General features: G+C 38.2%; 1 protein-coding gene across 11 annotated transcripts in view; it reads left to right on the top strand.

Moving 5' to 3' along the window:
* The window catches only part of FNDC3B (fibronectin type III domain containing 3B), a 358,677-nt gene that overhangs the window by 183,746 nt on the left and 161,878 nt on the right, over nucleotides 1–13,053 (top strand). For all 11 annotated transcript variants that reach the window (NM_001206211.2, XM_024992081.2, XM_024992092.2 and 8 more), the window contains one exon: nucleotides 1,398–1,474. In NM_001206211.2, coding sequence (NP_001193140.1) covers nucleotides 1,398–1,474 — 77 coding nt within the window. The remainder of the gene's footprint in view (nucleotides 1–1,397; nucleotides 1,475–13,053) is intronic.

Here is a 13,053-nt window from a genome sequence, read left to right as displayed (position 1 = left end):
TTGCTTTAACTGATTACCAGTGTGTGACAGTGTAAGAGACTGCTGTGCTATTTTGTACATATTTAGATTATCAGATAGATGGTTCAGAGCTTTGGCACGTTGTACGTGAAGTTTCAGTGACTCTAGTCATATGGAATGTTACATGAATATTGCAATCTTTTCTGCCCTTCTTCTTTGTATTTTTCCTATATGTGCAGACCTTTCGATGGGCACCCTGACATCCCTGTTCCTCCACGCTTTTCCTGAGAAGTAGTTCTAACAGTGGACTGTACAGTGAGGTGAAAGGTGTATTGTACTTATATGTAAATACAGCACTGGGTGGCAGGGTCTGTCTGCTTCTGCCAAGAAAAGCGTTGTATTTTTCTTTGTTTTTGTTACAGCAGGGCAATTTTCATTGCCAGCGGCACAATACACATTAGGGGAAAGCAAATAAACAATACAGGGCATTTGGAGCCAGGAAGTCACATCTCAGACTCGAAACTCGGCTTTGGATTGACGTTTGGGATGTGGGTTGCTAAATAGGGGAGCCACCTATCAAACTGAAAGCCTGTAACCTGAGGTCGCACTCTTCCAGGGAAACTGTTTAGTCACAGAATCTTTGGAAGGGTGTCAGAAATTGATTTTGATGTTATGACAGTTAGTTTCCTTGTAATTAAATATTTAACTCAAACTATGTCTTAGGTAATTGATGATTGCTTTGCCTTTGATTGTTTGCCTTAGACATGCCATTAACATTTGTTGAATTTAATATTTTGAAAACTAACCTTTTGTTAATTGAATGCTTTACTCTGAAATAATCCAATTAGATTTTGTATGAGTATTCCTAGTAGTAGTAGTGCCTAGTTTTAAACATGGTCTATTTTTACCCCCTTCCTTATCAGAGATATGTCAAATTCAGTGGGTTTGGAGTATTTTAAAGGTTTCTTCTATGTCAAATTAATGTTGTGATACAGTAGCTTATTGAAAACAATAATCAAAATAAAAATTTTAAACCCAAAGCTTTTTTAAAGCAGAAGAGGTGAACTCAGTTAAAAATTTACTTGCTTAAGCATGTATTAATAGTACATTCTTTTAAAGGCAAAAAAGGAAATTTTTTGCCCCACTTTGTTAGAATACTCTTATCTGCACAGCTTTAGTTTAGGAATTTGAGGCTTTGGGAATCATTAAATCTTTATAAAGATATTCATAGTGGTTTTCTCCTTCCCAGCCCCTTGACTTATGCAACTGGAGAATTCCTTTTCATCCATTTCAGATCTAAGGCACGAGATACCAACTATTGAAGAGAAAATAGTCAAAATAATTCTCTTCAGTTTTGATAATATTTAAACATTACCAGAGATTGTTTTGAATAATGTATATTTCTTCAGCTGTTAATATCTTACTCCTCCCTCTTTTAGGACCTGCTGAAGTTCCCATGATGTCACCCAATGGATCCATTCCTCCCATCCATGTGCCTCCAGGTTATATTTCACAGGTAAACCATTTAATAGACTTCTCTACTCACTGCTGGCCCTGTCACTTCAAAAGAATACATGGCTTCAAAAACTCATCCCGGGATTAATTTAGTTAGGATACTGCTAGAGTTGTGGGATGTTTTTGTTTTGGTTTGTTTGGGCTTTATATTTTTGTGTGTCTGCACTTGGGCACCACAAGGCCCTTCTTGATTCTTGCTGCTTGACTTGCCAGAAAGTCAGTTGGAGGCAAACACAGTAGGGTTAGGAGGCCTCCTTCCATCGAGGTGGGTTTCACCCTCAACCATCTGATGGTGGTTTCTTCATAAAGTCTACTGCCTAGAGACTTCCTTCCACTGTACCATGATTTGCTAGTTGTGGCGGAAGTGTAGATTGAATTAGCAAAAATATTAAAGGAGACATAGTTAACTTCAACAGAGTCCGTGCTCTGTTCTGGTGTCCTAATTTCTCTGTAATGTGGCACAACTTGGTCTTGGTGAATTACGAGTACAATGTGAGAACTTGGCTCTTTGTACTTAAATTTCTCTGAAATTGGATTAAATTAAAAAAAAAAAAAAAAGAACAGTAGTTTAAAAAGAAGTGGCAATTTCAGAGGTATGTTGGAAGGATTTTTTAAAAAAGATAAAGTTATACCTCTATACCTGGATAAGGTTTAAGGTCTTCAGGCTGCCTGGAACATGGACGTCTCGGTATAGTTGAGTTTTTGTCCTCTCTCCTTGGACAATACGAACTCCTCTCTGCACTACTTCCTCCCCTGAATAGCTAACTAACCAGGTCTCTCCACTTTTTATCTTTGCTTTTTTTTTTTTTTTTTCTGATTATGAAGGCATCTTATATTCATTGGCAAAATCTCTGAAAAGACAGAGAAGCGTATAAAAAAATATAAGTTTACCAACCACAGAAGACAATAATCTTTATGTTAACATTTTTTGGATTATAGTCTTCCAGATTTTTTTCTTTCTTTCTCTGTCTGCTTTTAAAGTTGATAAAAAATGTGTAATTTTCAGTTTTAATGATTTTGCTAGGGTGAAAAAATTGGCAGCTACATAGGAAAATTGCTGAAGTTCAGGCAGGAATCAAAGAAGATTTATCCTTCTCTGATGTAAAAATTCACCCTTTTCTTCACTTTCTAAGCCATAGTTTAGCCACTATAATTTCATTTTTTCCATCCCTACTTTTTTTATACAAGCCAATTTTACATCTGTTTTTTTTTTTTTTTTTTTTTGAGTAGGCAGAATATTGGCCTGTCTTTGCTCTGTTCCAAATAAATGGCTTGTTTTACACAAGTCTTTGTAAATAAGGACCACTGAAAGGAGAAAAGGGTGCAGAGCAGGCCCTTGCACCAGGACCCAGGATGATGGATCACATTCACGTCACCAGTCAATTAACAGAAAAGAACAAGGAATGTAGAATTCTATTATGTCTCCCACTCATTTATTTTGAGGAAGTGTTTCATTCCTGTGAAACAGAGTACAGTTCTCACCATTGTGATGGTTGAAATAACACCTCCTTTTATGCTAAAGACCCATTTAAGGAATACCAGTTAAAAATTCTAGTGGAGGGAAGCTGTAATGTGCTTTTTCTTGCTAGTGGTGTTGCTGTGATTTTACTAACTGCCAAACATTTATTAGGTTTCATAGGGAAAATAGAGAATTTTAGACCATGGTGTATTTCTGATTCTGAAAAACTTTGATAGAAAATGTAAGTAGAAAGAGGAAAAGCAGAGCTATAAACTTACTTTCATAAAACTGATGATGGAAGTATAGTGAGACACTTTCTCAATTTAGAATTATGGCAGTGTATGCTCAGACATATTGGATGAATAGTAAAAATGGAATAATTTGGATTCTGAATTGAAAAAGAGCAAGAATACTTCAATATAAAATAAAAATTTTAAAGAAAGTTGATGGAAATATTCAAAAAAAAGAAAAAAGCACAAGAAACAGCCTGTAAGGCATGTGTTCAGTTTCATTTAGATTGGGCTTTCTGATCAGAAGACGGGCCCAGAGTTAAGTGATCCTCCATGGTAAGCATTATAATGTTAATAATATCAGACAGTGAAGTGTCTAAGTAAAAGAAATCATTATGGTGAAGAAAACTGAGAGCCTGAAGCACAAAGAAGATATACAGCATCTTCTTTAAGGCTGACCATATACAGACTTCAAAGAAATGAAGAGGGTTGGAGCCAAGTATAAAACATCTTCGACTTGTCAAGAAGCAGAATGTCTTTTTGTTATTCAGTTGTGAGGAGAAAGCATCACTTAAAAAAAAAAAAAAAATCCCCCTCCTGGCTAGACATACGTAAGAATGCCTGATACTAGTCTGTCACTATCCAGTCCAACTTTACTTCTTAAGCCTACAGTCCTTTTCCTCAATTATATGTGGCTTCCTTGTTCGGATCTAGAGTTGGATGTACCTTGCATAGAAGTAAAATTAAAGCTCTTTGGTTTATGAATTCTTCATGTTCAACACTGCCCTCCTTTTGAGAATCGCCTTTACCTGTTGTCCCGTATTGCTACCACCTTAAACTTCTGTCCCCTGGCCTTTTCTCAACTACATACTTTTGTGCCCACTGTTTCTCTCTTCTTCAAGAACTCAAGAGTCCTTCTTTGTCTGACAGTTCAGTCATTCTTCTGTTCAAATGGCCCTCCTCATTGTGACCCTTTTAGAACCTCCAACACAGAGATGGTGGTTTTATTTTTTCAGCATCTTTGGTACTTTCTCTGCATCTCTGTTATGAAACACAATACATTTTATAACCATCCCCAAGAATCTTGGTGCCTCATTGGGATTATATCTGAGAATCTAGAGTTCTGCCTGGTATGTAGTAGGTACCTGATAAGTGCTTTTAAATGTAAGTGATTGGCCAAGCTGAAATAAAGTAAATATAGGATAGAGTAGAGTAATAAAACACCTGATAGCTGGGAAATTGACAAGCTCATAGTGATGTTTACCTACAAGGAACGAACAGCTCTGAATGTGGACTTAAGAGAGAGGAATGCAAAGATAATTTGGTAGAGGAAGAAATAGTGTCCTTAACAACAGCATGGGGACAACTGGTTATCCAAATGCAAAAAAATGAATTTGGACCTCTACCTCACATCATATACAAAAATTAACTCAAAATGGATTATGGATATAAGTGTAATAGCTAAAAGTACATAGCTCTAGGAGTAAAATTTTATAACCTTGGAGTAGGCAATGGATTCTTAGATACGACACCAAAGCACAATAGATAAATTTGACTTCATCTAGATTAAGACTTTTTATGCTTTCAGGGTCTCTGTCAATAAAATGAAAAGAGAGCTCATAAATTGGGAGAAAATATATGCAAATCATATATTTTAGAAGAGACATGTAAACTACCGCACAATTGCACTCATCTCACACGCTAGTAAAGTAATGCTCAAAATTCTCCAAGCCAGGCTTCAGCAATATGTGAACCGTGAACTTCCTGATGTTCAAGCTGGTTTTAGAAAAGGTAGAGGAACCAGATATCAAATTGCCAACATCCGCTGGATCATGGAAAAAGCAAGAAAGTTCCAGAAAAACATCTATTTCTGCTTTATTGACTATGCCAAAGCCTTTGACTGTGTGGATCACAATAAACTGGAAAATTCTGAAAGAGATGGGAATACCAGACCACCTGACCTGCCTCTTGAGAAATTTGTATGCAGGTCAGGAAGCAACAGTTAGAACTGGACATGGAACAACAGACTGGTTCCAAATAGGAAAAGGAGTACGTCAAGGCTGTATATTGTCACCCTGCTTATTTAACGTCTATGCAGAGTACATCATGAGAAATGCTGGACTGGAAGAAACACAAGCTGGTATCAAGATTGCTGGGAGAAATATCAATAACCTCAGATATGCAGATGACACCACCCTTACGGCAGAAAGTGAAGAGGAACTCAAAAGCCTCTTGATGAAAGTGAAAGTGGAGAGTGAAAAAGTTGGCTTAAAGCTCAACATTCAGAAAACAAAGATCATGGCATCTGGTCCCATCACTTCATGGGAAATAGATGGGCAAACAGTGGAAACAGTGTCAGACTTAATTTTTCTGGGCTCCAAAATCACTGCAGATGGTGACTGCAGCCATGAAATTAAAAGACGCTTACTCCTTGGAAGGAAAGTTATGACCAACCTAGATAGCATATTGAAAAGCAGAGACATTACTTTGCCAACAAAGGTCCATCTAGTCAAGGCCATGGTTTTTCCAGTAGTTATGTATGGATGTGAGAGTTGGCCTGTGAAGAAGGCTGAGCCCCGAAGAATTGATGCTTTTGAACTGTGGTGTTGGAGAAGACTCTTGAGAGTCCCTTGGACTGCAAGGAGATCCAACCAGTCCATTCTGAAGGAGATCAGCCCTGGGATTTCTTTGGAAGGAATGATGCTAAAGCTGAAACTCCAGTCCTTTGGCCACCTCATGCGAAGAGCTGACTCATTGGAAAAGACTCTGATGCTTGGAGGGATTGGGGGCAAGAGGAGAAAGGGACGACAGAGGATGAGATGGCTGGATGGCATCAGCAACTCGATGGATGTGAGTCTGGGTGAACTCCGGGAGTTGGTGATGGACAGGGAGGCCTGGCGTGCTGCGATTCATGGGGTCGCAAAGAGTCAGACATGACTGAGCGACTGATCTGATCTGTACCTAGATTATACCAGGAAATCTTACAGCTCAAGAATAAAAAAATAAAAACCCCAGTTTAAATATAGACAAAGGATCAGAACAGACGTTTCTCCAAAAGCACTGTACAGGTGGCCAAGCAGTACATCGAAAGATGGTGAACACCATAACCATCAGGGAAATGGAGATCCAAACCACAGTGCAATACACTTCACACACACTGCGATGTCTTTAGTCTGAGAGACAAATAATAACAAGTGTTGGTAAGAATGTGGAACACTTGGAACCCTCACACACTGCCTGTAATAATGTAAAATAGTACAGCTGCTTTGGAAGATATTCTGGCATTTCCTCAAATGGTTAAATATAGAGTTACTATTGTTGTTGTTCAGTTGCTAAGTTGTGTCTTGACTCTTTGCGACCCCATGGACTGCAGCATGCCAGGTTTCTCTGTCCCTCACCATCTCCCAGAGTTTGCTCAAACTCATGTCCATTGAGTCAGTGGTGCCATCCAACCATCTCATCAGAGTTACCATATGACTCAGTTGTTCTACTCCTAGGTAGATATCCAAGAGGAGAGAAAGCATATATTTATACACAAAAAAGCTTATGTATGAATGTTCATCAGAGAAGGCAATGGCACCCCACTCCAGTACTCTTGCCTGGAAAATCCCATGGACGGAGGAGCCTGGTAGGCTGCAGTCCATGGGACCACTACGAGTCAGATACAACTAAGCAACTTCACCTTCACTTTTCACTTTCATGCATTGGAGAAGGAAATGGCAACCCACTCCAGTATTCTTGCCTGGAAAATCCCAGGGACAGCGGAGCCTGGTGGGCTGCCGTCTGTGGGGTCGCACAGAGTCGAACAAGACTGAAGCGACTTAGCAGCAGCAACAGCATGAATATTCATAGCAGCATTTTTCATAACCCCAAAGTGAAAATAACCCAGATGTCCAACACTTTATGCATGGATCAACACAATGTGGTATATCCGTACAATGGACTGTTGTTCGGCCATAAGAAGGGATGAAGTACTGATGCATGCTAAAACATGGATGAACCTTGAAATATCATGCTAAGTGAAAAAAGCCAGACAGAAAAGCCATATACAGCATCATTCCGCTTATATATAATGTACACAATAGGCAAATCCATAGACACTGGTAATAAATTCGTTGTTGCCAGGAGCTGGGGAAGAGTATTAGGGAGTTCCTACTAATGGGTATGGCATTCTTTTTGGGATCATGATGATGTTCTGGAAATAAATAATGGTAATGGTCACTCAACTCTGAATATACTAAAAACCAGCTGAATCAGACACTTCAAAAGAATGGATTGGTGGTATGTAAATTAAATCTCAAAGCTGTTACAAAAGGGAGGGGGAAGATAGTGACTAGTCCTAATTACTAATCAGCAAACAATGGCACAGCTGGGAAAAATGGCCCAGCCTGTGTTGCTGCCTGGGTTGATGATGGTAATAATACTATGTACGCTCTGCTCAATGCTTTATTTGCATCTCTAGTTTTCACCATCCTAACTTTACATATGAAGAAGCTAAAACCCTGAGTTGAATCAGGATTGCAACACAGGCGTTTCTGAATTTACTGACTGTTTTGCCACTATGATATCATCTCAAAGTTAGCGACAGAACCTCCCTTGATGGCTACACAGTTTACCCTTCAATAACGATGTGGAGAACTGTACAGATTCAGTTATACTTGGGTTTTTTTCAATACTAGATACTCAGGACTACACAATCTGTGGTTGGTTGACGCTATGAATGATGATATGGATAAGGGGAACTGATTTTAAATTATCTGTGGACTTTTGACTGTGAGGAGGGTCAGTGCCCCTAACACCCACCTTGTTTAAGGATTAACTGTTTGCTTCACGTTACATTGCTTTCTGACAATGTGAGCGTGGATGTGTGGTATGTCTACTCGTGCATCTCCAATACTGAAACACCAGCTACTCACTATGAGATGGTCCATTATTGTAAGGAAATTGAAGAGGGAGGCAAGTAAGTGATGAAAGATGTGTTAGAGATGTTACAGTCGTCACTCTAAACTGAGTCAATGGAGAAATTCTTGGTTGTAAAATTCATTCCATACTTTCGTACCTAAAAGTGCTTTAAAGATTCATTGGTAAACTTGATCAAATTGACAAAATACTGATGTCAGTAATGAGCAGATGGTCTTAAAGAAAGAGACATTTGGAGCTAAAGAGACAGCTCTGCTCCAATGCACAGTCAACAGCACAGCCTGTATTTTCTTAGGTTGAGAAGGACTGAACCTGTGGTCCTTAGAGGTAATGTAGACTAGACTAGGGCAGGAGAACAGTGGAATCTTGTCTGAGATATTAGGCTTATTTCTGTTGTCAGGTGTGTGTGTGTGTGTGTGTGTGTGTGTGTGTGTGTGTGTGTGTGTTGTGCTTTACTTTCTGGTGGAAGCCTGGGGGAGCTTTGAGGAAATTATAATCTGACCCTTAAAACTTGAGGGAAAATAGAGGCTAAGAAAAAAAATTTTTTCCCACATCTATGAGGAAGTGAATTTATGTGAGAGAGAATTTAGTCTTATCACACTCATTATTGTTTCCATTATGGGAAAGCATTTGTTAGTGTGGTTAGGGTTGAAACTATGGGCAAACCGAGTGAACTGGGAAGATCATGGACATTACTTGAAAGGACCTGTCTTTGTATTCTACCATGGCTACTTCCCATGTGACTTTTACAAATTCTTTCACCACAAAGGCGAATACCTACCTGATGTGGTAGAGGGAAGAATTAAGAGAAATGCTATGTGAAGTGTGCAGTCCACACTGGGCAGTTCACTAAGTGGTAGTTATTAGAATGAAGAAGCCTGTTAAAGCAATTTCAATGAAAGTTTGGCAGAATTTGCCTTCCCCAGTACATATTGAGATCACGCCATATGAAGCAAATTTTTCCTTTCATTGTATACTTGCCCTGGTTTTTCTTAAATTTTTTAACCTCATCATTAACTTTTGAAGAATTTATATATAAAAATTTCTTAAGCAGATGCCATGAGTTTAATTTTCCATGCTTCCATAGTAATTTATGAAACATTTTCAAAAGTTAATAGGGGAAAATTTCATGTAGACCCCCAAATTTAAAAAGCATATGAAGAGAAAAAGTGAAACATTCAAATTAATGTTCCATCATTTGAGAAACCATGCTTCTTTTTCCAGATTAATTGGTAGAACCTAAAAACTTTAAAGAGTAGTCAAAATAAGTATTTCTGTTGTTATAGCAGAAGTACATACTTTACCTCCTTCCATTGTTTTGAGGATTAGTTAATGGGTAGTTACCTGTTGAAATTATATATATTCCATTTCTCTTGACTGAAGGGAGACAAGAAATCCATTTAAAAACACGTTTAAAGTTTGGTTTGGTTGGTCATTCTCCAATAAGCCTTGTTTCCAGAGTTGGCCTGAAATCAGCGTCCTTTGGAGAAACAGTGGGGTCCATTAGTTGGAAGCCATGGAATGCTTTCCCCCATATTGTTCAGCCAAATCTGAGCTATTAACATTTAGCCTCAACTGCTTCCCTTTGGTAAGTATGACCTGGTGTTAGACTAATGCCCTCCTTCATCTTCAACACAGTAAAAATGATGATCAGAACGGAACGTGAGGCATTGATTGCCCTGTACCTGGGCAGACAAGGAATCAGACCCACTTGTCAACCAATAATAAGAAAATTGAAATCTTTTTTAAGACTTTAAGTCTTCAGAAGCATTGATTTTTCTATTGGAAGTTAGGAAAATGTCTCACAGTCAACAATGTGTGCATGGGTGCTGGGAGCTTCTGTGGAAAAGAGCAGAGGACTTACATATCCCTTCTGTTTTAGTTGCTATCATCAGCAGATTTACAGTAACTTTAGTTTTTATTTTATGCCTTATTTTGTTTGAGGAGTGATTACAGACAAGGTTGGCAATGCTAAATTAGAAGAGATGCACCCTCTGCTCCAAGCATTGTGCAAGTTTCCTCCTTCTGAGTCCTCTGTCTCTTTGTTCTGCATTTTCTCTTAGATTTCTTTCCTTTGTTTCTGAGATCCTGGCATTGTGACCTAATAGAACGCAGGATTATTTGGAGATGAAATGTGAGCCCAGGTAGGGTTCTGCATCAGCTCCCAGTGTGATTTTAGGACTGTTTTAAATAAGTTATTTGTTTGGGTGTTTTACTTGTTTGTTTACTTGGCCTTCGTTGGGCTTCCTCCCTTGTAGCATTTAAATGCCTCAAGACCAGTGACCTCTGTGTCATGTTCATCACTGTATCTTCAGTTCCTTGAAAGGTGTCAAGCACATGTTCAGCATCTATCAAAATTTGTCTGACTTTTGGAGTCATTTTTACCTTTGGGAGGGAGGAGGTCAAAGGAAGATGTTTGAGGATCTCTGAGATTGTTTTCTGATCTAAAATTAGGTGATTCTCCTTTACTGTTTATACTGCTCCTTGAGAGACCAAGAGAACATATAAGTTTCCATAAGCAGTCACAACAACAGTGGAGCACGCTTTTGGGAAATTTAGCATTCTATTGAGTAGGATGCTATTCTTCACTTCTATAGAAAAATGATAGTGATTTGATAGTTGATTTTCATAATAATATTGAGAAGACATCACATCTGCAAATGACTTCTAAATCATTAAAAGGATTAAATTATGTACATTAAATTATATTTGATTTTATTACATGATTATTGTATGGCTTATCTCAGGATGTTAAATATAGTGCCCTGTGCTATACAGTAGAACCTTGTTTATTATTAATATCTTAAAGGCAATCAGTTTGGCACAAATTAAAGCATGAGGTTACTACTCACTGTTTATCTGCTGACAAATATTCTGTTCCTCAAAACATATAGTCTGATATGACTATTTGTTCCATTTTATTCATTGAAACTCTATGGTTATAACTCTTCTTACTTGTCCAGGGTTCTTACAAATACTAGGAGTGCTTGATTTGATTTTTGATCTTCAAATGTGGTGGAACTTTTTGGTCTTTAGGTGGCAATATACAGTAAAATATGATAGAAAAGGCACAACACTTCCAGTCCCAGTGGTTGGGCGTGAATCTTGTCACCCACTTAGCTGGCCTTAGGTTAATTGCTCCTGAAGATTCTTCATCTAGAATTTAGGACTGTGATGCTGCCCACATCAGAGGATCTTCTGAGGGTTATGTGAATTATTTGCTGAGCGCTTTATACATTATTACGTTGCTTAGTTCTCTTTAAATAGGGGCCCCTCTGCCCCTCAAGTTGGGAATAGCTGCCCCTCAAGCTGGGGTAGCTGAGGTTTGATAAGATGGAGCTGGTACCAGCTGAGGACCCAACCCCAGTTCTGTGGTTCATAAGATGGGTTTCAAACTTTGCTGGGCTTCCTTAATGTGGAAGGACTTAGTCAATTAGTGCCATTGTCCCCTCAACTACAGCATTACATGCTTTACAGAAGTAGTTGGATTAAAAGAGATACCGCTGTAGGTGTACTTGCTTCCCTCCTCCTCTTCAGTCCTCAATGGTTTTAGTTATAAATCATTTATAGATAACCTGGTTGTGCTCTTTTTTTCCAGATTAAAGATATATGTACGTGTGAGGGGTTTCTCTGTATATAAAAGTGTTGGTATACATAAGGCTAGTAGAGTGAGGCTTGCCATTTATGAGATGATCTCCTTATACTGTTCACCTCTGGACAAGCCTCTCTGTAAGAGTCATGCTCCACAACACTGAAGACTAGCGCTACTTCAGTTCCTTCAACTTGGGATTCCCTCCTAAAGCAACCTTGGATGTGTTATCTGGATCTAACCATTGATGCATTGGTCTGTACCTTAGCCGTTGCTTGAAGTTGGCATGTACATTAAAAATTATTCACCAATGGAAAATTTAAAGTTTCCAGATATAAGTGAGTGTGTGGGTAAAATGTTTGGGGAATTGTTATTCATTCATGAATCACCTTGTTACTTAAAATCTTGAGTTTGGTTACCTGTGAAGCGTATTAAATTGGTTGTTTACTTAACCGTTGGCAAGAACTCTTTCAGAAAAGTGGAATTTTCAAGGAACTTTTTTATTCACTCTCAATTCAAAGAAGATATTGATTATCTGCATCTACTCTGCAGGATAATCCTTTGATATTATATAAAGGGCTTTTACAAACCTAGAAATATCACCGAAAATTTATTTTTCCATTCTGGTACAAAAGCAACCATGCTGAGTGGCAAAAGGAGCTGGTCCTAAACCTAGAGGGTTTATCGTCCCGGAACATTCACGATAATGGAACACTGGAAAGAGCAGATAATATTTCATCAGTGTTTGGCTGTAACAGATGTGAAGAGAAAGGAGATTGAGAAGTAATATTTGATGTTTTCAACCACAGTTGTAATCATTAAATTTGAAAATACAGAAAAGTCAGGAGATTTGCGAAATACATTGAATCCTGCCATGTTTTGAAGTCAAATAACTTCATCTATAAGATAGAATCACTGCTTGGCTCCTGCAAAATCTTTGGTTGCCCTTTGAATATTCCTTTATCCTAATTTTTGCTTTCTTCTAAGGCGCTTGGTGATTATGGTAGGAGTTTCATCCATAGCATCAGAAAAGGGCTTGGGCTAGGGAGAGTGCAGTCCTTACATTTCAAGTCTCTAACCTCCATGAAGAACAAACTTGCTTTTCCTCTTTTGTTATGTTTACTGTATTAGAAAATGCAGAGTGAGGAGTCAGTGCAAAAAAGGAAGGGTGAAAAATAACTCTTTTCATTACTGGTTGGTGATGAATAAAATAAAACCAATCAGCTGCCTTTGGATTTGAAGTAGAACTTACACAAGAAATGTGTAAATTTTCCGTGTCTTTCTTATAGTAAAATCATACTTATTTAAAACAAGAGTGTCAGGGATAACAGATCTGGAATTAATTGACTTTAGATTATCTAAAATTTTAGAATATGATGTCA

Source organism: Bos taurus, chromosome 1 (genome assembly GCF_002263795.3).
Source record: "Bos taurus isolate L1 Dominette 01449 registration number 42190680 breed Hereford chromosome 1, ARS-UCD2.0, whole genome shotgun sequence".
Classification (NCBI taxonomy): Eukaryota; Metazoa; Chordata; class Mammalia; order Artiodactyla; family Bovidae; genus Bos; species Bos taurus.
This window is presented reverse-complemented; position numbering and strand designations above follow the sequence as displayed.